General features: G+C 36.6%; 1 protein-coding gene and 1 non-coding gene across 2 annotated transcripts; both read right to left on the bottom strand.

Annotated features, from left to right (window-relative positions):
* Positions 1-927: 927 nt before the first annotated feature.
* Positions 928-2,173, bottom strand: LOC116142525. Its single transcript, XM_031427955.1, has 3 exons — positions 2,152-2,173; positions 1,467-1,685; positions 928-1,316 (listed from the first exon to the last, which is right to left on the bottom strand). The coding sequence occupies exons 1-3, from the start codon at positions 2,171-2,173 to the stop codon at positions 928-930; spliced, it is 630 nt and encodes a 209-aa protein (XP_031283815.1).
* Positions 2,174-9,424: 7,251 nt separating this feature from the next.
* Positions 9,425-9,531, bottom strand: LOC116142609. The gene has a single exon (XR_004130017.1). It is a non-coding gene; the product is annotated as a small nucleolar RNA R71 (small nucleolar RNA).
* Between the last annotated feature and the right edge of the window lie 16,523 nt (positions 9,532-26,054).

The raw sequence follows: 26,054 nt of genomic DNA, 5'->3' as shown, positions 1-26,054 counted from the left end.
TAAAATTTATTACCTACTAATCTCTCTAACATCTGATCAATAAATGGCAATGGGAAATGGTCTTTTCTAGTGGCAAAATTTAATCTTCTATAGTCTATACACACACGCCATCCAGTTACCATCCTAGTGGGGATAAACTCATTATTTTCATTCTTCAATACAGTCATTCCCCCTTTCTTAGGCACTATTTGCACAGGACTAACCCAATTACTATCAGAGATTGGATAAATAATACCTGCATCGAGTAATTTTACCACTTCCTTTTGTACCACTTCTTGCATGACAGGATTTAATCTTCATTGTGGTTGTATTGTTGGCTTAAAATTCTCTTCCATGAGGATCTTATGCATGCAGATGAAAGGGCTTATTCCCTTGATATCAGCAATTGTCCATCTCATAGCCTTCTTGTGCTTCCTCAAAATGTCCAGTAGTGACTTCTCCTCTAGATCTGTCAAAGATGCAGAAATAATCACAGGGTAAGTATCTTTATCTAGAAAAGCATATTTTAAATGTGAAGGAAGAGGTTTAAGTTCAAGTTTAGAAGGCTCATTCGGAGTGTTATGCAAATCCTCCTTTAGCTCCATATTATTATAAGTCAGAGATTCATTCTCTAACGCTTCAACTTCTTCTGTCAAGCACGAGTCTTCATCTTTTGTTGTGCTTGACTCCATTAGACATCTCTCCAAAGAATCCTTATGTAAAACTTATTCTCTGTGATCACCTATAATCTCACCAAAACTGTCAAAGAGAAAACAAGATTCAATATAAAATGCAGTAGGATTTTTCATCACTTTATGGACATCAAACACTATTTCTTCATCATTTAGTCTCAAGATTAATTTTCCTTGTTGCACATCTATCAGAGCACGAGCTATCACCAAAAATGGACGTCCCAAAATTAGAGGCACCTCCCGGTCCTCCTCCATATCAAGAACTACGAAGTCCACCGGTAAGATATTTGTCAACCTTTAACAAAATGTCTTCAACAATGCCTTTAGGTTGTTTGATTGATCTATCAGCAAGCTGGAATGACATGTTTGCCTCTTTCACTTCGCCAAGTCCTAGCTTCTTGAAAATTGATAAAGGCATTAAATTAACATTAGCACCTAAATCACAGAATGCTTTATCAAAGAATGAATCTTCTAATGCACAAGGTATAGTAAAACTCCCTGGATCTCTCAGTTTAAGAGGTAATTTATTTTGTAGAATGGCACTACATTTTTCAGTGAGCATAACTGTCCCATACTCCTCGATCTTCCGCTTGTTAGAAAGGATGTCTTTTAAGAACTTTGCATAGCAAGGCATCTCTGCTAAGGCTTCAGCAAATGGAATATTTATTTGCAATTTCTTAAAGACCTCTAAAAACTTTAAAAATTGTTGATCTAGTTTATCGTTTCTAATTCTATCGGGATAAGGAAATTTAGATGCATCTTTTTCAACAGCAACAAAATCATAATTTGATATACCTTTTCCTTTACCTCTTGCAATTTCTGTTACCTTAGTCTCTATCTCTTTTTCTGAATTCACTTTCTTTTCTTCAATAGAGACTGATAACTCAGCTTCACTTTCCACCTTCTTTTGTGATGCTTCTTCACCAATCACCTTTCCATCCCTCAAGGTTATGGCCTTACATTGCTCCTTTGGGTTCTTTTCTGTGTCACTTGGTAAATGTCCTTGTTGTCTACCTGAAATGATATTGGCCTACTGGCTAGTTTAAACTTCTAAATTCTTGATGGAAGCCTCTTGATTCTGAATGCTTGTCTCTATAGTACTCAAGAACTTTGCCATCATCTCCTCTAAATTTGATTTCTTCCTTTGAGATTGAAAACCTGGCGGTGGAGGTTTCACTTGATTGTTGTTACTTTAAGAGAAATTTGGGTGATTCCTCCATCCTGGATTATATGTTTCAATGTATGAATTATTATTAGGCTTGCAAAAATTTGAAACATAGTTAGCTTGATCAGGCATAGAATTAATAGCAAACATGTTACCTGATTGACACTCATGGTTAGGGAGATCTTTGCCACACATAGAAGCAACTATTGCAAGTGTTTACATTTGAAGTCCATCAATCTTCTTATTTAACACCTGCATTTGTGCTGCTAAAGCCGTGATAGCATCTATGTTATGAACACCCGACATTCTTCTCACAGGCAACCTCTCTATCAGCCATTGATAAGAGTTTGAAGCCATTTCCTCTAGTAATTCATAAGCTTATTCTGGTGTCTTCTTACCTAAAGTACCACCTGTAGCAGCATTGATCATATTCCAAACTTCACTATTAAGAACATTATAGAATGTTTGGACTTATAGCCAAACCGGTAATTCATGGCGGGAACATCTCCGGAGCATGTCCTTGAACCTTTCCCATGCTTCGTATAATGATCCTGTATCCACCTGCACAAACATAGTAATATCATTACGTAACTGTGTAGTCTTTGCAGGAGGAAAATACCTACTCATGAATTTTTTTGTCATCTGCTCCCAGGTTGTAATTGAGCCTGCTGATAATGAGGTCAACCAACTCTTAACTTTGTCTCATAATGAAAATGGAAAAAATCTTAGTCTTATAGCTTCATCGGAAACTCCATTGTGCTTCAAAGTATCACAAATCTCAAGGAAGTTTGTAATATGTAAGTTGGGATCTTCATGTGTCAAACCACCAAACTGCACTGACTACTAAATCATCTGGATGATTGCTGGCTTTATCTCAAAGGTGTTGGCATTGATCACTGGTCATCGAATGCTCGATGTCGCTCCATTTAGAGATGGGGTAGAGAACTCATTTAGTGTACGAGTTGTTGGTGGTGTTCCAATATTTGGGTTATCGTGATCACCCATGATCTCCCTTTTGATTGCTCTCTTTCTTGCATGAAAAGTGCGCTTTATCTTAGGATCAAATGCTAGTAAAATCTTTCCAGAGGCTCTAGTCATACACTAGCAGAAACACCTATTGGTTTCCAATAAAAACAAACAAAATAAAAAAAATCTCAAAGTAACAGGCAATCTTAAAATAATCACAAACAATCTAATGACCTCTCAGCAACGGCGCCTAAAACTTGATGCGACTAAATCAACCCTAGCAAGTGCACTAGTTATGTTCAAGTAATAAAGTGATGAGTTTGAGAATCGTCCCATAGAGACAGAGATCAAAGAAAATATTCATAATTACCTAAAACTGCCTACACGTTATTTGAGAAAACAAAATTTTAGTGTAGAAGTATGGATTAAAAATAAGTAAATTAAAAAAATAACCAATGTGAAGAACTTTGCAGTATTAATGAAGTTATGGTAAATATTTCCCCCTAATTATGCTTGACAACTACTCTTAATACCTGTTTATGCTATGAATTGGTAGGATTCTTCTAAAGCCAATTATCCTTATTCAGGCATAATATTCAACTTAATACAGATCCCTATTCGGTTACTCTAAAATTAAGAAACATAAATTCATCAATCTCTTACGACTACTTTGTAAAGCCCACATGGAGGCACGTAATTTAATTCATGCTCTTATACCTTAGTTGATTTTTGCTAAGGTTATTTTAAGGAAAATGTGAAGAAAATGCCTTAAACTTGCATTAAGGGTAAAATGGTCTTTTCATTCAAAATTAGTTGAAAAAGTGAGGAGTGAAAAGAGATAGAATTTCATGGAGAATGCAATAAAAATGAGGGCATTATGGTAATTGGCTAAGGGACATAGATGGAATTTTAAAGAAAGTTGCAAGGGCAAACATGGGGAAACTACATTATATCTATTATATATATATATATATATATATCTATATATATATATATATATATTTATGTTATATTTTTATGTTATATCAAATTGAAGAGTGAAACCCTAGCCACTCTTATCCATTTTCATGCCACTTTCACCTCCATATTCTCTCAAATTCTTCAATTCTTCTTCAAAAGAAATTCATAGGTTTTGCATATTTTTGAGTGGATTGAACAAGCAACTTTAGGTCAGATCCTTGCACTAAGAAGTGCTTTTTCATTTTTAAAGTGTTGAATTTTGAAGGTTTATGCTCATAGGATTTAAGAGGAACAGAGTTTGAGCAAAGAAGATTCTTAAAGGGTTGAATTTGCTCATATCAAAGGTAAGTAAATCCTACCCTAAGTATGATTTAAGTTATGTTGTGTAGAGAATTTTCTTTATGCATATATATGTGTTATATGTATAATTGTTGATGGATTTGGTGTTGAATAATAATTAGAACCTATCCATGAGAAGTTGGGTTGGTGTATGTGATACTTGATGAATGTTTGGTTGAGATTTGAAAGAGTTGAAGTGAAAATTTTGAAGTGTGTATTTTGGGCAGATTTGGCGTTAATTATGGAGGAGTTTATTCCAAATATTTGGTGGCCTAAAATAGAGATAGAAGTGTAGCCAAATTAGTGTTGATTTGCACACATGAGTTGTTTGATGAAATGCCAGAGAGAAGTGCATGTATGAGTATGATTATGTATTACTTTGGGATGAGTTTGTAGATGGTAGAGAATGATATGTTTGCATTCCATAATGCATAATTGCATTAAACGTGTGAATTTAGAAAGAATTATAAGCATTAAACCATCTACATGCATACATATTCATAAGAGCATGAAAAAGCACTAAAATATGTTAAAGAGAAAATGGAAAGAAATGAGAATATTAAAGATATTCAAATCTGAATTTTTAGTTAAAGAAGTGTAAAAAGATAAAAAGAAGAGAAGGTTGTTGTGATGGGAAGCCGTGAGTGACATAGTTCCACATGCACGCCGTCTTTAGTGAGCAGCCTCAGAATTCAGAAAGAAGAATTGTACAGTCCGTTAGAAGTGCATGTGGATGAGGACTGTACCCAGAATTATAGAATTCACTCACATGGCTAAGACTCCAAATCCATGCCTCAACCAAGTCCGATCGGCAAGAAAAGAAAAGAAAGAAAGAAAGAATAGAAAGAATAAAAAGAAAGAATGGAAAGAAAGAAAGAAATAAAGATAAAGAAACAGAAAACAGAATAAGAAAAATAGAAAAGAAAATGCATACTTTATGCATTTGTGCATTTGCATCATGAATATGCATAATACCATGCTCATTATCATGAGTAGTAAAAAATTAGAAAACATAGAGAAAAACAGAGAGCAAAATAGAGAAAGAATGAGAAAGAACAAAGAAAGAATAGAGAATAATCGGGAAATGTGATGTAAGGAAAGAAAATTCGGAAGTTAAGCAACGGAGGGAGAAGGGTAGCATAGCGGGTTTACTTACTGAGCAATTAGTGCTCAATCCATTGTTTTCAATGTTTTTGCAGGTAATAGGTGAGTTGCGGTCGCTCGGAACGTCACGCATTGGAAGGGTTGGGCTACACTGTGAAGTTGCTATTTTGAGTATATTTTGTAAATATTTGTATATAAAGAAAAATTAAATATGGGCCCATACTTTATTACTTGTTTATATGTGTACTTTCATATATATGTTTTCATGATTATTTTACGAGTATACTAGCTACAAAGAAAGTATTACATTTTTGGTATCAGAGCAAAGATTTTGGGTTTGACAGTATGCCCCTCCTGCCACGTTGATGTCCCGTAGCCGACCGCTATAAGTTATTTCTTTCCTTACTTGTAGTAGATGAGTTAATTGAGTTGACTAAAAGTGTTGGTTTATGTAGATGAGACGTAGAACCCGAGGAAGCAGTAGGAAGGAAATGAGCACGGGTGAACCTTCCAGCCCTCCAGAATCTACTCCCCCTATCCTCGATGAAGCGAATATTCATAATATTATACAGCAAGTCTTGGCAGAAAATCAGGGAGGCTCCGTACCGGAGAGAGTTGAGACCTTGGTTATTGTACCGACCCCTAGAGAGGAGAGAGAGAGGCCAGTACCCCCAGTAGTGCAAAATCATATTGAGCCGATTTATGGGTTGCCTAGTCAACACCAGCCATCAGAATTTAGGGATACTGTGGACCTAATAGTGGCAGATGAGTGGTTTAGATCAGTGGAGCGTACGACAGCACTTTTCCCTATGGCAAACTGGGAGAAGATTCAGTATGCCAGTTTCTTATTTAGGGGTGATGCCCGTATATAGTGGGAATTGATGGAGGATACTCATGATATAGCCTTGATGAACTGTGGAGATTTCAGAAGATTGTTTGAGGCAGAATATAGAATAGTTGATCAACTCAGTGAAAAGATTTAGGAGTTTATTAGTTTGCAACAGGCAGCTAATTCAGAGAAAGAATATTAAGTGAAATTCAATTCCCTGGCAAGGTTTGCACGCAGGAGTAGTGAGTACACCAAAGTTGAAGAGAGATAAGTTCATGCATGGGCTGAAACCAGAAATAGTAGTGAAGCTTTGGAATGAGCTTTACGGGTAGAAATATTTGTGAATAAGCTAACCCCAGCAACTCCATCAGTAGTAGGCCCCAGTGTTCCACCTCCCGCTCCACAGAGAGATAGAGTTGATGCCCCCACTAATAGAGAGGTGAGAAATAAGAAAAAGTTTCAACCCAAGAAGAACATGAGGGATTGGCAGAATAAAAAGCAGAGAACCAGTGAAGTTCCCTGGTGCCAGAAGTGTGGAAGAAATCATTTTGGGGAGTGCCTTAGAGATTTGGGCCGAAATGTATGCTATAGATACTGGCAGCTAGGGCATATGATGAAAGATTGTAAAGCCCCTCCTGCACCCGCAGTGTAGACACCTAGAGGTACCAATGCTCGAGTGTTTACAGTAGCCTAGAGTAAAGCTGAAGCTAACCCATCCACAATTACTGGTAAGTTATTATTTCATTCAGTTCCCCTTTATGCATTAATTGATTCTAGAGCTACACATTCATTTACTACACATGGGATTTTAGAGAGATTAGGGTTAAAACCTATTAGAGTGGATTGTCCTATTAAGATAGAGTTACCAAATGGTGTTAGTCTAGTAACTCAAGAGATGCTTCTAAGGGAGTCCGTAGTGATCCACGGAAGGGAGTTGTCAGTTGATTTGATAGTGTTTGATATGCCTGATTTTGATGTTATTTTAGGCATGAATTTCCTAGGGAGATTTGGAGTAGAAATTGATTGTTGGAAAAAGAAAGCAAGATTTAATCTAGATGATGGAGATAAGTTTAATTTTGGCTAGGGTCACCAGCTTAGTATGTTAATTAGCAGTGTAAAGGCCAGAAAGATGTTAAGAAAAGGGTGCTCAGGGTATATTGCTCATGTAGTGCACAGTAGTGATGTCCCACAACCAGAGATTCAAAAGGTGCCAGTAGTTCGGGAGGAGTTTTTAGATGTATTTTCGAAAGATTTGCTGGGTTTACCTCCGGAAAGAGAAGTAGAATTCAGTATTGAACTAGCACCAGAGACTAGGGGTGTTCAAAAGCGGTTAACCGGTTTTGAACCGAATCGATTTTTGATAATCCGAGGATTATACTATTTTATTTAGACTTTTTAACCGGATTTTGGATACTTCTTAGATCGTTTATGCTTGAATTGCTACTTAATTTCACATATTTTCTATTTCAGGCCAAAACGTGTATTTTGAGCGAATAATGAGCGGATTGGAGTTTCTAGACCCAGAAGCAAGCGAATCTCAGAATTTGGGAAAGTTCTGAAGTTGAGTTGAAGCACTATGAAGCTTGTTCCCATGGCAAAGCATCGAAGATCGAAGATTCAAGCAAGGAAGCAAGCGGAAGGCAATTCTATAAATTTAGAATTTTTCAGGATGGTTCACCATGACGAAGTTTATTCTTCGCCACGGCAAGATAAGCTAGGCACGAGATTCACTTTAGCTCCTCGCCGTGGCGAAGTCTGTGAAATTTTGTTTTCTCCAAAAGGCACAGTTTTATTTTAGGAAAGGTTTTAGGTTTTGGACGAACTATATAAGAGAAACCTTGCCATTTTGAGGGGGGTTCGTCTGTGTTCGCCTGGTTTTCGTTTGGTTTAGAGTAGCTTTTACATTTGGAGAGAAGATTTGAGCTTTAATCTTGTGGATTCTTCAACTAGGGGAGATCTCCACTCTTTTCTCTTTGTTTCAATATGTTGACTGCTATGTTTACTTTTTTTTCTTGCTATTTGTGTTAATTTAGTTATGAACTAACCCATTTTGGGTTAGGGTTTTGATGTAATTCAGATATCTATGGATTAATCAATTGATTATTGTTGCTTTTATATTCTATTGCATAGATTGTATAATTATTCTGATTTTTATTGATTTTACTTGTTGAACATAATGAGATTGAGAAATGAATCATGTTGAGCTTCTTAGGTAATCACCATTGTTATTTTGAATGCTAGAGATAGATTTGAGAAACAATGAAATCAATGTAGTATTCCATTAGCTTAATGAACTTGGATTTGTTAATCTTCAATTTGTTGGGTGCGGAAGATTTATAGGGAAAAGTAGGAATTCATAGCTTGAGAAGGTATGTTTTACAACTTAAGGAATTCGATTTACAATCCGTGCATGTGAGTGTAAAAGTAGCATAATTTGTAGAATTAATCCATAGGATCCTAATAAAGTCAAAACCCTAACCATTTGCTTTATGTGATATTACTCTTGCTTTAAATTTTGCTTTCATTAATTAGTTATTGAATTACATAGTAGATTTTGCTTTCAGTTTAGTTTTATATTCTCCCATAAATCCAAACACGCTCGATTTCTCCAACTTGAGAACAAATAGGAAAATCAGTGCTTAGCAATCAATGCTCGTGGGAACGATACTCAGTCATCACTTTATTACTTTGTGCAACTAGTGCACTTGCTATATTTGCATGTTGTAGTAACAACGCATCAAGTTTTTGGCACCGTTGCCGAGGATTGATTTTTGTGTTAACATTGAAATTTTCTTGAGTTAGCTAGATTGGAGTTTTATTTTGTTTTAATTGTTTATTAGTTACTTTTTGTTGTTCTTTTATGTTAGCTAGTGATCTCATATTTTCTCTTGTTCTATGTAGTTTATGCGAAGAGCGAGATGTCAGCCAGTTTTTGCTATAGATCTAGAGATTGAAAGAACCACAAGAAGACTTAACAGAGAGAGAAAAGAACGAGAGGCCATAACTGTTGAGGTGGCAAAAAATAGAACATTGAGGGAATTCTCAGTTCCCTTAGTTGATGGCAATGGGTCAAGTATTACTAGACCAGCAGTACAAGCCAACACTTTCAAAATAAAGCCGGCAATCATCCAGATGATCCAGCAGTCGGTACAGTTTAAGGGAGATATGAAGGAAGATCCAAATTTGCACATTGCAAATTTTTTGGAGATTTGCGATCCTTTCAATTCAAACGGAGTGTTAGATGACACCATCAGATTGAGATTGTTCCCTTTCTCATTGAGGGACAACGCAAAGGCATGGTTAGTGGCACTACCACCAGGTACGATCACTACATGGAATGAATTAGCACAGAAGTTCCTGGCCAAGTTCTTTCCTGCAGCAAAATCTACGAAGATGAGAAATGATATCATATCTTTTCTACAAGAAGAGTTTGAATCATTATATGAGGCTTGGGAAAGATACAAGGAACTACTGAGGAGGTGTCCGCACCATGGGTTGCCAGTTTGGATGCAAGTCTAAACGTTTTACAATGGATTGATGGTTAATGTGCAAACCATGGTGGATGCAACATCAGAAGGAGTGGTGCAAAATAAGACACCAGAAGAAGCTCATGAGTTGCTTGAGGTTTTGGCAAGTAACAATTATCAAAAACCGAATGAGAGGATACAGTCGAAGAAATCTATAGGTCTTCATGAAGTTGATGCATACACGGCTATTTCAGCCCAACGTACAGCACTTCAGACACAATTGGGAAGTATACAGGTAAATTCTATTCAAGCACCTCAACTAACTTGTGAATTTTTGCAGGTGGTCATGTGAGCAATGAATGCCAAGTGGGGAACACGTTTGCTTCAGCGTCTTCATCAGCAGAACAGGTTAACTACTTGGCAGGAAATCAGAGGCAACCGAACAATCCATAGTCCAACACATATAATCTTGGTTGGAGGAATCATCCGAACCTATCTTAGGGCAATCAGAATCAACAGAATCAGCAAAACAATCAATGGAACCAAAGAACGATGCCAAACAACCAAGCAGGGGTGAACAATGAACCAGGAGAGCAAAGATTGACAAAACTGGAGGATATGTTTGGAAAGTTTATGCAAGAGACCACAGGTTTCATGAATGAGACAAGAACAAATTTTAGAAACCAAGGGAAAGAGAAGGAAGATTCAGATGAAGAAGTAGATGAAGAGATCATTGTTGAAGAAAAACCAACCAGTCTTGGGAAAGATAAACAAAAGCAAAGGAAAGAGAAATCGCCAATTTCTGAGAAACCACCAGGATTAGCACATCACAGTCTTCCGGTGCCTTTTCCTCAGAGGGTAAGAAAAGAAAATCAGGATAAGCTGTTCCTTAAATTTCTTGAGGTATTTAAAAAACTGCATATTAACATTCCTTTTGCAGATGCCTTGCATCAGATGCCAAACTACGCGAAATTTCTCAAGGACATTCTGTCAAATAAAAGGAAGTTGGAAGAAAAGGAAACCGTGATGCTTGATGCGTGTTTCTTACAACATGCAAAAATAGCAAGTGCACTAGTCGCTCAAGTAATAAAATGATGAGTAGGATATCGTTCCCACGAGGATTGTTAGCAAAGCACTAAGTTTCCTAATGCTATCAAGTTGAAGCAATCGAATTCTTTGGATTGGTGGGAGCAACTTTTAATTAAAAACAACAATGAAATTAAACAAAGAATTAAAACTTAATTAAGAAAGCAAAATGAAACACGGAATATCAATTCAAGCAAAACGGGTAGGGTTTTGACTTCGTTTGGATTTTTATGGGTTAAACCTAAAAATTACACTATATTCACATTTATGCGCAATGGTTGTAAATCGAATTCACTAATATGTTAAACATACCCTCTCGGGCTATGTTTTCTTATTCATCCTTATTAACCTTCCACACCCAACAAATTGAAGGTTCATAATTCTAAACTCATTAAGCATAAGAATCCTAATATGATTTCATTAATTCTTGAATCTATCTCTAGCATCCAATACTATAATGGTGATTACCCAAGAAGCCTAACATGAATTATTTCTCAATCTCATCATGTTCATCACATACAGCATTCAAAATCAGAGTAACACACAACCAAAGCATATTCATATGAAAATAACACAATCAAACACTTAACCCATTTAAAATCCAAACTACCATCGAAACCCTAACCCAAAATAGATTAGTTCATAGCTAAATCAACAATACAAAAACGAAAAATGGAAATAAACAAGTTCAACATAATGAAACTGGGATGAAAGATAAGAAATCTCACCAAAAGATGAATCCTTTAGTCAAATCCGAATCTTCTCCCTTTAACAAACCAAAAAGCTCAAAGTTTTACTCCTAAAAATGTAAAAATAGCTAACCCTAAAAAGATGAAGACCCCTGGGAAAAAGGCTAAGTTTTTCTTTTATACTTAGTCCAAATAACCCAGCCAAAACATGCACAACACGAAACTGTGCGTTTAACAAAACTGAATAAAATGACTGTCGCCGCGATGAAGAATGAAGAAATCCAAATCGTCCCTGGCTTACTTTGCCGCGGCGAAGACAATTCCTTCGCCGGGGCAAAGCTCCTTGAAAAGTTCTAAAATTACAAAACTGCCACTTTGCTTGCTTCTTCGTTCGATTCTTCGATTCTCGGTGCTCTTCCTTGGGAACAAGCTTCATCGTGCTTTATCCTGCTCCGGAACTCTCCTATCTTCTGAGATCCGCTAATTTCTGAGTCAAAATTATCCAATTTTGTCCTTATTTGCTCAAAATGTCCATTTTAACCTGAAACACGAAAAGTAAAGAATTAAGAAACAATTCAGGTCAAAATGCACTAGAAAGTACCTGAAATCCGACAAAAAGATCTAATAAAAACTGTATAATTTACAGATTATCAATGCTTACGGAGGAGTGCAGTGCCATTCTACAAAAAAAGCTGCCACCGAAACTCAAGGATCAAAGGAGTTTTACTATCCCTTGTGTTATTGGAAATATCGCCTTTGATAGAGTTTTGCGTGATTTGGGTGCAAGTATAAATCTTATGCCTTTTCTTGTTTTCAGGAAACTAGGAATTGGTGAAGTAAAATCGACAACCATGTGCTTCCAGCTTGCAGATAGATCCATCAAGCATTCAAGGGGCATTGTTGAAGATGCGTTGGTTAAGGTGGACAAATTTATTTTTCTGGCAAATTTCTTTGTGTTGGATATGGAAGAAGACAATGAGAATCCTCTTATCCTGGGATGACCATTTTTGGCTACCGAAAAAGCCTTAATCGACGTACAAGAAGGGAAGTTGATCATGTGGATGCAAGATGAAGAAGTGACATTTAATGTCCTTGAGTTGATGAAAGTTCCACTGAAGCGAGAGTCATGTTTAAAAATTGACTCAGTGGATCAGTCAATAATGGAAACCTCCCAACTTGACAATTGTAATCCACAAATTAAGGGATGCATGGTCAAGTCGAATCAAATCGAGGATGGGGACCATAACCCAGAAGGTTACACTACATTCCAAGATGGATCAAGATCGAGCACGTATCTTTCCAAGAGACGGATTTTTCAGTTCAAAAATCATCAAAAAGCGAAGCTTCATTACAAGGAAAATGTTTGGGAGATGATATATTTGGACAGTCCGGATTGACATGAGGACTTGAGAAAGTCGAGCTTCCAACTATAAACAAGCGCTTCTTGGGAGGCAACCCAAGTGTTTTAATTTGTTTGTCATTTCTTTATTGTTTTGAATTTGTTCAGTTGTCTCATGATTTAGAATGATTTTGATTTCGTGTGTTTTTGGGTGTTCCAGGTGAATTATCGTATTAAGGCGAAAAAAGGAAAATTTTTCAGACTTCGCCGTGGTGAAGATTGTTCTTTGCCGAGGAGACGTGCTCTCTGGAATTTTTTGTCACGGCAAAAAGGGTTTAGTGAAATTGAACTAAGGGAATTTCACCGCGACGAAGTGCATTTTTTGCCGCGGCGCTGTAGGCTTTGGAATTTTTCGCCGCGGCAAAAAAAATTTCTTCGCCATGGTATCGACTAGGTTTGAAATTTTACATGGAACGAAGAACTTCGCCATGGCAAAAACTGCTTTATATAAATAAGTTCATCGCGACTCTTCATTTTCGCGAAAATGTTCAAAACGCATCCGAGAGCCAAAAACAGTTCAACCTTCAATCCAAAGCTTCTCCAGTGAATTTCCATCACTTTTCCTCACTCCTTAACCCTCACAAACACCAAAACAACTTATTTTAGCAAAGATTTGTGCAAAATTTGAGGAAATTTTTGGAAACCCTTGGTTTTCAAAAATTGGGGATCTTGCAATCTGGGCCGCAATTGGTGAAATTGGTGGTGCATCCAATTTGAGAAGGGTAAGATTTTTAGTTCTCCAACATCTAAATTGCTTAATTTCGATTGTAATGCCTTAAGTTTGAGATATTACTTGAATGAGTTGATTTGTGGATTTCTGAGATTGTTTGTGGGTTGATTTTGATTAAAGAAGTATAGATTTTGATTTGTGTGGTGTTGAGGAGGTTGGGTGTTCAAATTGGGAGTGTTTTGTGGAGTTTGGAAAAAGAGTGAATTTGGGGGTCTAGGTGCAAAAATTTCAAAAATTTGGTGTATTTGCAGCATTGATTGTGGTCGGTAGAAAGGGTATTTAGAGTTGAATTGTCTGGTTAGAATCTTAGTTTGGGGGTACATTAGAGTTGTTGAAAATGCTGCTCAAAGTACCTTCCAAGGGTAAAGGAAAAGGAAAAAAAAGTAGACAATAGATTTGTTAGTGACAAGGCTCGGCAACGATATGAAGGAGCAATCAAAGGAAAGATAAGGGGTTTATTGCCAAGTGGGGATTGACCACTGTCTATGCTGAAAATTGGAGTCGAGGGAGAAAGTGGGAGTCATTTGTGAGTGAACCCGGACATGCGGCCATAGAGCCGATAGTGAGAGAGTTTTACGCCAACCTTCTTGACTGTGATCCTGGGCATGCATTTGTGAGGGGCACTGATGTGCCAATTGATGTGAAAGTCATCAACGATTTTTACAACTTGCCTTCGATTGACCATGATGAGTATCTGGAATTTAAGAAGAAAAAATTTAAGGAGGATGAGATACTTAAGGTCATAGCAAAACCGGATACTCCTTGGGAGGTTTCGAAGAAGGGAAATAAGAGCATCAAGGGAACTAATCTGATACCGATGGCTAGGTTGTGGCAATACTTTGTGCGTGCGAGGATGATACTGGAGACACATTATAGTTCAGTAACTTTTGATAGGGCGGTATTGCTTTATTCCATTGCCACTGGAGAAAGAATGGATGTGGGGAATATTATCATGACGAGTATACAGAATCCAGCCCAACCAGGGCGAGAGAGCTTCCCCTTCCCACATCTCATCACCGAGCTGTGCACTCGAGTAGAAGTAGAGAAGACGGATGATGAACCACTTATCCATCCTGCCCCAGTTCTCGACAGCGCCTACTATCGGAAGCTACTTGGGTGTACTCCTATAGAAGAACCTAGCTCCGAAACAAAAAAACAAAGAACCACAGAAGCTGCCACATCATCCAATTCAACATCCATAGTAAGGAGCTGCTGCAGCAGATGTTGGGTAAGATGAAACAGATGGAACGACGTCAAGATTGGCTGGCAGAGCAGACCCAAATGATGTATGATATGCAGCACAACTGCTGCACCAAGCTCGACATTGATACTTCGAGCTTCCAATGGGAAGACTAGGATTCCGAGGAATGGATGGGCTCCGAAGAAGATGAAGACACCGAAGAAGAGGAGGAGGCTGAAGAATGAAACCTGAGCACCTATTTTGTAGTTTATTTTTATTTTCAGTTGTATTGTCTTTTATTTTGTACATTGAACCTAATTTTTCTTTTTGTTTGAATTGTTTAATTTTGTTTGAACTTCTTAGTAGTCGTGAGGGCGAGATTAGGATTGTAATATTTTCATATTAGTCAGTGAAATTTTCTAACACAGTGGACACCACAGAATTTCAATTGTTTTACAGATTATGGTGATGAGAAAGCCAAGGAACGCGTGTGCATGCTGTTGAGCGAAACTCTGACTTCACGGATTATTCAGGAACTATCTCGTATCTTCGTAAATTCTGTTTTTCTATTCCTAAATTGTGCATAATGTAACATTGGGGACAATGTCATCTTTAGTTTGGGGGTAGGAAAAATTTGAACAAATTTTTTATTTATGTTCAATTGTTTTCATGTTTTGTTGTGTTATGCCAATGATGAATTACATAAGTCTATGATGAGAATAAGAGTGTTGGGATTTTATTGTTGAAAAATTTTAAGCATTGCTTCAAGTTTATATTGGTTGACTGAATTTAGCTTGAGGTTTGTTGAGTGGTTCAACCACCATTTTCATTATTTTGACATGCTTAGATTCATTTTATGCGGTTAGGTGAAGTCTTGATAATGTTGGTGGACTCTAGAACCTAGTTGAGAAGTGCTTGAGGCAAAATTCTAGGAATAGGCATTATTAAGGAAGTGATTTAGGCAGTTTTTCAGAACGTTTGAGCCTTTCCAGCCGACCATGAATTTTATCCCTAGTTACCCATTTGAGCCTTATGAAATCATCGTTGTCTTATTTTTCTTGTGCAACCAATAATGCCCAAACCTTACACCCTAAACACGCCGACAACCTTTAAGAGAATTTTGAACCTAATGCAAACACTAAGATTTTGTAGAGTTGAGAGAGGTGCTTACGAACTAAACGATTAGTTTGGGGGTTGTGAGAAGGGCAAGAAGAATAAGAGGGTAATTAACCTCGATAACACTATTGTTGCTTTTAAAAATAAATAAATAAATAATTAGAGAATTTGAGAATTGCAATTCAAAAGCAAAAATAAGAAGTGCACATGTTTGAGGGTTATAAAATGGTTGACATCTTGAGTGGTGGTTGAGAAAGAAAGTGGAAGTTGATGTAATTCTGAGTGTTTGCTTAAAGGAAACCGAGTTCTCTGGCTTTGTTTATCCTTTCCTTTTCTTTGAAGCCCACTAACCGAGCCTAACGTTACAAGCCTATAAAGACCTTTTGATCTTTAGTAGTGTCTAATCCTCATTAGTGGAGAGTAGTTCGATACTTAGGCTTATGGAGTCCGCCGCCATTTGATAAACTTTGCTTTTCTGCATAAAATAATCCGGGAAGTCGGAATGTGGATTGAAGTGGGGATCACCTACTCAGGGGACCAATAGAGAAAGATAGTTAATGCAACTTGTAACTTCTTGGAGTGTTGAACATTTTCTAGTAATAATTTTTCAACAATCTTTGAGACTTGTATAAATTCTAGGCAATTCGTTGTATTGAGTTTGAGTCTAATGTTTCTTATTTCATTTTCGATTGTGTTGTTTTTGTGTTTTTGTTTGTTAGTCATTTTTCGTGTAGTCGTGTTTTGTACCTGATGCTCGGGGATGAGCATGTCTTTAGTTTGGGGGTATTTGATAATCCGAGGATTATACTGTTTTGTTTAGACTTTTTAACCAGATTTTGGATACTTCTTAGTTCTTTTATGCCTGAATTGCTACTTAGTTTCACATATTTTCTATTTCAGGCCAAAACGTGTATTTTGAGCGAATAATCCATAGGATCCTAATAAAGACAAAACCCTAACCGTTTGCTTTATTTGATATTACTCTTACTTTAAATTTTGCTTTCATTAATTAGTTATTGAATTACATAGTAGATTTTGCTTTCAGTTTAGTTTTATATTCTCCCATAAATCCAAACACTTTCGGTTTCTCCAACTTGAGAACAAATAGGAAAATCAGTGCTTAACAATCAATCCTCGTGGGAACGATACACACTCATTACTTTATTACTTTGTGCGACTAATGCACTTGCTATATTTGCTTGTTGTAGTAACAATGCATCAGCTTTTTGGTTCGGAAAGATTCTCGAACCAAAACCGAACCGATTTGGAGGCAAAACCGATTTTTCTGTTCCTTTTTTTTTATAAAACTTATTTTTTTAAAATTTTTTCCTAAATTAACTTGTAAATATAAATAATACATATCCAAATAAAAATTAAACGTTCATAGATATCAATTGACATTACTAACAATACATTAAAAATATTATTATTTTTTTATTTAATAGATAATATATTATATTATTATTTTTTATTTAATATATAATTTTTATTTTCAGTAGCCGAACCGAAAATTCGGTTTTTTGAATTTTTTGAACCATAACCTAACCATCTTTTCGGTTAACCAGTTTTCTGGTTCGGTTACTGGTTTGGTTCGATTTTTGCATTTTTTTTAACACCCCTACCAGGTACCGCACCAGTTTCTAAAGCCCCTTACCGGATGGCCCCAGCCAAGCTTTAGGAATTGAAAAAGCAGCTTCAAGAACTCTTAGACAAGGGTTTTATTCGACCTAGCCATTCTCCCGAGGGTGCTCCAATTTTGTTTGTGAAAAAGAAAGATGGATCTCTACAGATGTGTATAGATTACAGAGAGTTAAATAAAGTGACAGTGAAGAATAAATACCCGTTACCTCGCATAGATGATTTGTTTGATCAGTTGAAAGGAGCAACAGTGTTTTCAAAGATTGATTTGAGGTCGAGTTATCACCAAGTAAGGGTTGCAGAGCAGGATATTGCCAAGACTGCTTTTCAAACCAGATATGGGTATTATGAGTTTATAGTGATGCCTTTTGGATTAACCAATGCCCCAGCAATCTTTATGGACTTAATGAACAAGGTGTTTCAGGATTGTCTTGATCGATTCACAGCGGTGTTTATTGATGATATCCTGGTTTATTCTAAGACAGAAAAGGAACATGAAGAACACCTAAGATTTGTGCTACATCGATTGCAAGATAAGAAGCTGTTCGCCAAATTTTCTAAGTGTGAGTTTTGGCTAGACCAAGTTATCTTTCTAGGCCATATTGTCTCAAAGGAGGGTGTATCAGTGGATCCAAGTAAGGTAAAAACAATTCTGGAATGGCAACAACCAAAGACAGTAAAGGAAGTTAGAAGTTTCTTGGGGCTAGCAGGCTATTATAGGCAGTTTGTAGTAGGGTTTGCTCAGTTGGCTAAACCGCTTACAACTCTCACTAAACAAAGAACTCATTTCATTTGGTTGAATACCTGTGAAGAAAGTTTTCAAGAGTTAAAAAGAAGATTAACTGCGGCTCCTATTCTTGTGTTACCACAGGAGGGTGTAGATTATGACATTTATATAGATGCCTCATTTCAGGGACTTGGTACAATATTAATGTAGTTGGGTAGAGTAATAGCCTATGCTTCTCATCAGTTAAAAGAGTATGAGACAAGATACCATACACATGATCTAGAGTTGGCTGTTGTAATTTTTGCACTGAAAATATGGAGGCATTACTTGTATAGAGCAAAGAGTAACATTTATACAGATCATAAAAGCCTGAAGTATTTCTTCACCCAAAGAAAGCTGAATATGAGACAAAGGAGATGGTTAGAGCTGGTTAAAGATTATGACTATGAAATTAAGTATCAGTCGGGGAAAGCCAATGTAGTAGCCGACACCTTGAGTAGAAAAGCTTACTTGTCCCAACTCACAAGGCAGAAAGAATTAATAGAAGAATTGTGCAAAGAACAGATTGAGGTCATACCAGGAAGGATAGCCAGGTTAGAGGTTCAGTCTACTTTACTGGAAGAAATCAGAGGAAAGCAAGCTACTGATGAGTGGTGTCAGAAAATAAGTCAACAAGTGCTTGAGTGTAAGATACCAGAGTTCCATCTGTTAGATGGTGTCCTCCGTTTTAGGAGTCATTTGTGCATTCCTCAAGAAGATGAGTTAAAGAAGAGAATTCTTACGGAGGCTCATGACACACCATACACTACTCATCCTGGAGCAACCAAGATGTATCAAGACTTAAAGAAAGGCTATTGGTGGCCAGGTATGATGAAGGATATTGGAGATTCTGTAGCTAAGTGTCTGGTTTGTCAACAAGTGAACGTAGAACACCAAAGGCCATCAGGGTTGCTTCAGCCGCTTAGTATTCCTAAATGGAAATGGGAGAGTATTTCGATGGATTTTCTTAAAGGTCTCCCTAGAGTGCAGAAAGGGTTTAATGCTATATGGGTGATAGTAGACAGATTGACCAAGTCAGCCCATTTTCTTCCAGTAAAGGAGAGCACTACTTCGGATCAATTGGCCTAGATTTACATTAAAGAGATAGTAAGACTCCATGGTGTACCCAAGACAATAGTATCAGATAGAGATTCCAAATTTGTCTCAACTTTTGGACTAGTTTACAGAGAAACTTGGGTACCAGATTAGCATTTAGTACAGCATACCATCCTCAAACAGATGGCTAGACAGAGAGAACGAATCAGATACTTGAGCATATGTTAAGGACTTGTTGCATGGATTACAGAATGTCCTGGCATGAGATGTTACCATTGGTGGAGTTTGCTTATAATAATAGCTATCAGTCTACAATTAAGATGGCTCCTTACGAGGCCTTTTATGGTAGACGTTGTAGATCTCCACTACATTGGGATGAGATAGGCGAGAAAGATGAGTTGAATACAACTCTTGGGCCAGAACTAAGTCAGAAAATGATAGAAGATGTCAAGTTAATCAGAAGTAGAATGAAACAATCCCAAGACTGGCATAAAAGTTATGTAGACTTTAATATGAATGATGTTGAATTCGAAGTGGGTGATAAAGTGTTTCTAAGAGTTGCCCCCTACAAACAGGTGATGCATTTCAGTAGCAAGGGAAAGTTAGCACTGAGATACATTGGTCCATTTGAAGTATTACAGCGAGTGGGAAAGGTAGCCTATAGGTTGGCTCTACCACCCAATATGGACAGAGTACACAATGTATTTCATGTCTCGATGCTTCGGAAATATGTAAGTGATCCCTCCCATATATTAAGTGTAGAGGATGTGGACTTAGAAGAAAATCTTGTGTATGAGGAGTGTCCAGTTCAGATATTGGACAGAAAGATTAAAGAGCTCCATATTCTCTCAAATTCTTCAATTCTTCTTCAAAAGAAATTCATAGGTTTTGTGTATTTTTGAGTGGATTTTCAATCTCAAGCAACTTTAGGTCAGATCCTTGCACTAAGAAGTGATTTTTTATTTTTCAAGTGTTGAATTTTGATGGTTTATGCTCATAGGATATAAGAGGAACAGAGTTTGAGCAAAGAAGATTCTTAAAGGGTTGAATTTGCTCATATCAAAGGTAAGTAAATTCTACCCTAAGTAAGATTTAAGTTATGTTGTGTAGAGAATTTTCTTTATGCATATATATGTGTTATATGTAGAATTGTTGATGGATTTGGTGTTAAATAATAATTAGAACCTATCCATGAGAAGTTAGGTCGGTGTATGTGATACTTGATGAATGTTTGGTTGAGATTGAAAGAGTTGAAGTGAAAATTTTGGGTAGATTTGGCATTAAGTTTATTCCAAATTTTTGGTGGCCTAAAATAGAGATAGAAGTGTAACCAAATTAGTGTTGATTTGCGCACCAGTTGTTTGATGAAATGCCAAAGAGAAGTGCATGCATGAGGATGATTATGTATTACTTTGGGATGAGTTTGTAGATGGTAGAGAATGACATGTTTGCATTCTATAATGCATAATTGCATTTAAACTTTGATGAAATGTCAAAGAGAAGTACATGTATGAGTATTATTATGTATTACTTTGGGATGAGTTTGTAGATGGTAGAGAATGACATGTTTGCATTCTATAATGCATAATTGCATTTAAACATGTGAATTTAGAAAGAATTATAAGCATTAAACCATCTACATGCATACATATTCATAAGAGCATGAAAAGGCACTAAAATATGTTAAAGAGAAAATAGAAAGAAATGAGAATATTAAAGATATTCAAATCTGAATTTTTAGTTAAAGAAGTGTAAAAATATAAAAAGAAGATAAGGTTGTTGCGATGGGGATCTATTGACATAGTCCCACATGCACACCGCCTTTATTAAGCAGCCTCAGAATTCAAAAAGAAGAATTGCATAGTCCGTTAGAAGTGCGTGTGGATGAGGACTATACCTAGAATTAGAGAATTCACTCACATGGCCAAGACTCCAAATCCATGCCTTAACCGAGTCCGATCGGCAAGAAAAGAAAAGAAAAGAAAGAAAGAAAGAATAGAAAGAAAGAATATAAAGAAAGAAAGAAAGATAGAAAAGAAAGAAAGAATAGAAAGAAAGAAAAGAAAGAATAGAAAGAATAGAAAGAAAGAGTAGAAAAGAAAGAAAGAGTAGAAAAGAAAGAAAGAAATAAAGAAAAAGATAAAGAAAGAGAAAACAGAATAAGAAAAATAGAAAAGAAAATGCATAATTTATGCATTTGTGCATTTGCATCATGAATATGCATAATACCATGCTTATTATCATCAGTAGTAAAAAATTAGAAAACATAGAGCAAAACAGAGAAAGAATAAGAAAGAATAGAGAATAATCAGGAAATGTGATGTAAGGAAAGAAAATTCAGAAGTTAAGCAACAGAAAGAGAAGGGTAGCATAGCGGGTTTACTTACTGAGCAATTAGTGCTCACTCCGTTGTTTTCAATGTTTTTGCAGGTAATAGGTGAGTTGTAGTCGCTTGGAACATCATGTAGTGGAAGGGTTGGGCTACAGTGTCAAGTTGCTAATTTGAGTATATTTTGTAAATATTTGTATATAAAGAAAAATTAAATATGGGCCCATACTTTATTACTCGTTTATATGTGTATTTTCATATATATATGTTTGCATGATTATTTTACGAGTATACTAGCTAGAAAGAAAATATTACATAATTCGCCCTTTTCGGTTATGAATTAGATGGACCACAAATTGATCCTAGAATCTCTATTCGATTACTTCTAGTTTTAATACATTGTGCAATGTTATTCCAATAAAACAATTATGAATATGAATTAAGTAATAAACCCTAACTTCTCTATTCAAAACATCATCAAGGTAATTGAATCAATCCAACATTCATAAACCATTAAACCTAAACTTTTGCACAAATTCACAAACATAAATCTGGTATTAAAAATAAAAATTGTTCAAAACATAATTCGGGTTCCATCATCCCCTAACAAAAGAGATTTACTTCATCATAAGAACAAAGAAATAAAAAGAGAAGAAAGAAAACATATTCAGACTTGAAAATAAACAAAAATCAAACTCTTAAATCTGATCTTCAGTCTTCAAGCCCCAAAAGTGTGTCTTCTCTTTTCAAAAATATGCAAAATTCGTCCCTTGACAACTAATCTGTAACGCCCAACATGGAGGTACATGATTTAAATTATGTTTTATAGCCCTTAGTTAATTTTTATTAAAGTTATTTTAAGAGAATATGAAGAAAATGCCTTAAACTTGTATTAAGGGTAAAATGGTATTTTCACTCAAAATTAGTTGAAAAAGTGGGGAGTGAAAAGAGATAGAATTTCATAAAGAATGCAATAAAAATGAGGGCATTATGGTAATTGACTACGGGACAAGGATGGAATTTCCAAAAAAGTGTAAGGGCAAAATGGGAAAGTGAGTTTATAAAATAAGATGATAAGGGTTTGTAACCCTTGTTTCCTTCATTCCACCGCCACACTACTCCCCCATTTTCTCTCAAATTTTTATTCAATCCTCCAAGGATTTTGAGGGCTTTTGAGTGATTTTTAATAGGGTTTTGATTCAAGACTTCAAAAAGTAAGAATTCATGCTCTTTATCTATGATTTATTTGTGTAAAAGTTGAGTTCTTATGAAGTTTATGCTTAGGGTTATAAGAAGTTTTGAATCCAACAAGAGTAGAGAGCTTAGTAGAGAAGACTTAAGCATAAGGTAAGTAAATTCCACTCAAAATCCAACTCAAGTTAAAGTTTAAGAATTCAAGTGAGTAGAGATTTCTTTTAAGTATGCATATGTTATGGTTATTGAGAAATTGAGATGAGATTGATGATGAATTATGCTTGTTGTTAAATATACTTGAATATGAGAAGTGTATGTGATGGTTTGATGAGAAGAATTGGAAGAAATTTTGGGAGTGTGTTTGCTATGTAGGTATGGTGATGCTACAAGAGAGAGTTTCTCTCATTTTTGGATGGTTGAGAAACAAATTGAATGATAATTAAATTAGGGTTTGTTTATGTACAAGTAATGTTTGATGAAATGCCTAAGTGAGAACATGTTACCATGGTTGCCCTGTCACAGCCGTGACCTTCTGAGTGATTTTTAGGCATCTTACAGATTGAACTGGGTTGAGACCAAAACATAAAAGTTGTAGTCCTATCTCTAAGATTTAAAATGAGACCAAAACCGTAGCAATCTAATGTGTATAACTCAAGTTATGCCTTCTTGAGTGTGACCTATGCAGAATGACTATCTTGATGCAACATTGCATTTGTGCATTTCATAAGTGCATTAAGTAAGAAATTCTAAGCATGAACCATCCTTATACATTAATTGTGCATTGAGAAGTAACTTGAGAAAGAGTAGAGAACTTTGTGAATGAACTAATCTAAGAGTAGAGAGAATGAGAAAATCACAAAGAGCGGGTTGGTGCTTTATGAACTCCACCCAGCAGTCACGAAGAGTGGGTTGGTGCTTTGTGAACTCCACCCGGCCGTGCCTCCGGTAAGATGAGGCCATGACATTCAAGTGAGAAATAATAAAGAGAGAATGAGTAGAGTTACGAAAAGTGGGTTGGTGCTTTGTGAACTCCACGCGGTTGTGCCTCCGGTAAGATGAGGTCGTGACTTACAATAGAAAATTAATAAAAGAGAGCTATGTGAATGAGAAAATAAATGAGACGAGAAGTGTGTAAGCAAAGAATTAAGAAAAAGAGTTACGGGGACAGACAAGTAGAGGATTTACTTACTGAGCATTATTTTTGTGCTCACCCCGTTGTTTTTCTTTATGTTTACAGGATCTAGGTGAGGACGCGGTCGGATTGGCGTCGGCAAGTGAGGAGCAATAGCTACATTGTCCACTGTTTTTGATAACTTTTTGTAAAATAATATCTTATTTGGTAATAAGAATGTTTATATGTACTAAAAGAAAATTTTGGGCCCATCTACTTTTGTTGATATAAATGTATTTTACTTTATGTATTTCTATGAGTATCCTAGTATAAAGGAGTTATTACATAATCTTAATTATACTTAACTACCCAAAAGAGTCCTAAGTGAAAAAGGAAAGAAAAACTAATAAAAATGCCCTAATAGTTTCCGCCACAACCCTAGCCATGGCCAAATTTAAGTCACCACAGCCTAGGCCGTGGTGCTTCCTGGTCTCTTTGTGTTCTCTTTGTTCCACCACCATGGCCAAATTTAAGTCACCACAGCCTAGGCCGTGGTGCTTCCTGGTCTCTTTGTTTTCTCTTTGTTCCACCACCATGGCCATGGTGAACTACCAAGGCATGGTCGTGGCCTTCAAAGAATGTTAGGTAATCTCAACTTCTTCAAGCTTTAAGTTCCAATTTCATTCCAATACTCCAATCTACTCAATCAAAGCCTGAAAAACACAAAAATTATCCAAATCAATAGGTAACCATTCATATCTCAAACTTAACAAAAACAAAGGAAACAAATGAGAAGTTAACTAAACTAACATCAAAACAACCCTAAAAACACTCAAATTATGCAACTTATCACCTACTAAAGTGACTATGAAATAGCGACACTTTGCCAAGTCAGAGACCTAATATAGCTTTATCAAGACATTGAAAGAGTCTACGTGGTCTCTAGGATCCCCTTTTCCATCAAACTTACTCTCTGGTGCCCTAAATCCCTGGGGAAGCGGGGCTTGATGAACTTCCTCCATGAATGGAGAGCTTACTATCTCTTCCGCCAAGTAATTCTAACGGGCTCTTAGATCATCGAGCATTCTTTACACTTGATCTAAATCCTCATTATGAGGAGTATTCTGGCTACGGGCTCTGTTAAGTTTTACCTTAAGTAGGTGAGTCCGAAGATCAATTGCTTGTGAGCCTACTCTATCATGCGCATTAGTGCGCAAGGTGGAATCATGATGGCTTGGTTGATAGGTGCTATCATGCTCGTCTGTGTGCTGCTCGCGATGTTGGTTAAAATTGAAACGTCAGTAATTGCAAGATTGGCGCACGCGGCTCATATCACAAGCTTGTAAGGTTTGAGCCCACCTTTAGTGTGAATAAAAAATCGATACGCTGGTGTTGGTTGTCTCGCCGAGTTGGGTGAGCATCCCTTTGTTGACCATGGTCTTCATTCTCCCCATAGGTTGTTTACCTAGTCGCCTCTTAGGGTTAACTTGCCCACGGGATTCGCGCTCGTGAATGGAATGTGCTTTGTGGTGTTAGGGGTTACGGTCGGTCCTTAGTGCTGATGAGCCAAATTAGTCACCAGTCGAGCCATTGCGACTTGTTAGAGTCACCTCCATGAAGCATAGCTAATTGAGGTCCCAGTGGGCCGGTTATTGATTTCTCAACTCAGCCACATTCTGTTGCATCACCTGTGCAACCATCGTCTTTATCATCTTTATCAGCTAGCCATTCTTAGGATTCAAAGTCCCTACCCCCTACTGATTTGCATCATATTGCCTTACCGACATTGGTAGTTGACCTAAAGGAGCAATCTGTTGCACTTCCTGATTGGTGATTTCCATGTTGTCATGGTTTTGGATAGTGGTTTTTGATCTGGTACGGCCATTTGACACTTCAAGTAATCAGGTCATTGAAATTGCTTGCTGAAAATTTTGAAAGTAGGTGGAGGCCCCTCTTTCTAGCACCAAAATGTTGATGCAAGAATTACACCAACTAGTGTGATCTGATTGACTTTGGTGGAATCGAAACTAATGCGCGTGTGATTACGGATAATTAGCAATGTAATGAATGTAATGACAATAATGTAAAGAACACAAAAAGGTTTTTTAAATTGGTTCCGCAAGTTTAACTCTTGAGCCTACGTCCACTATTGTTCTTTGTTGTGACTATTTCGTATGATAGCAAGTGCACTAATCAACAAGTAATAAAGTGATGAATAAAGTGTCGAATTCGACAAGGACTGAATGCTAAACAAAAAAA

Source organism: Pistacia vera, unplaced genomic scaffold (assembly GCF_008641045.1).
Source record: "Pistacia vera cultivar Batoury unplaced genomic scaffold, PisVer_v2 Contig1129, whole genome shotgun sequence".
Classification (NCBI taxonomy): Eukaryota; Viridiplantae; Streptophyta; class Magnoliopsida; order Sapindales; family Anacardiaceae; genus Pistacia; species Pistacia vera.
The sequence above is the reverse complement of the archived record's forward strand: the minus strand, read 5'-3'. Positions and strand labels throughout refer to the sequence as shown.

What these genes read in the sequence shown, in the direction of transcription:
- LOC116142525 (XM_031427955.1), bottom strand. Translation starts at nt 2,173, where the DNA reads ATGGCTGATAGAGAGGTTGCCT. An exon ending in GGCTGATAGAGAGGTTGCCT is followed by an intron (nt 1,686 to 2,151) that starts GTGAGAAGAATG and finishes ATATCATTTCAG; the next exon opens with GTAGACAACAAGGACATTTA. An exon ending in TGCAAGAGGTAAAGGAAAAG is followed by an intron (nt 1,317 to 1,466) that starts GTATATCAAATT and finishes CATTTGCTGAAG; the next exon opens with CCTTAGCAGAGATGCCTTGC.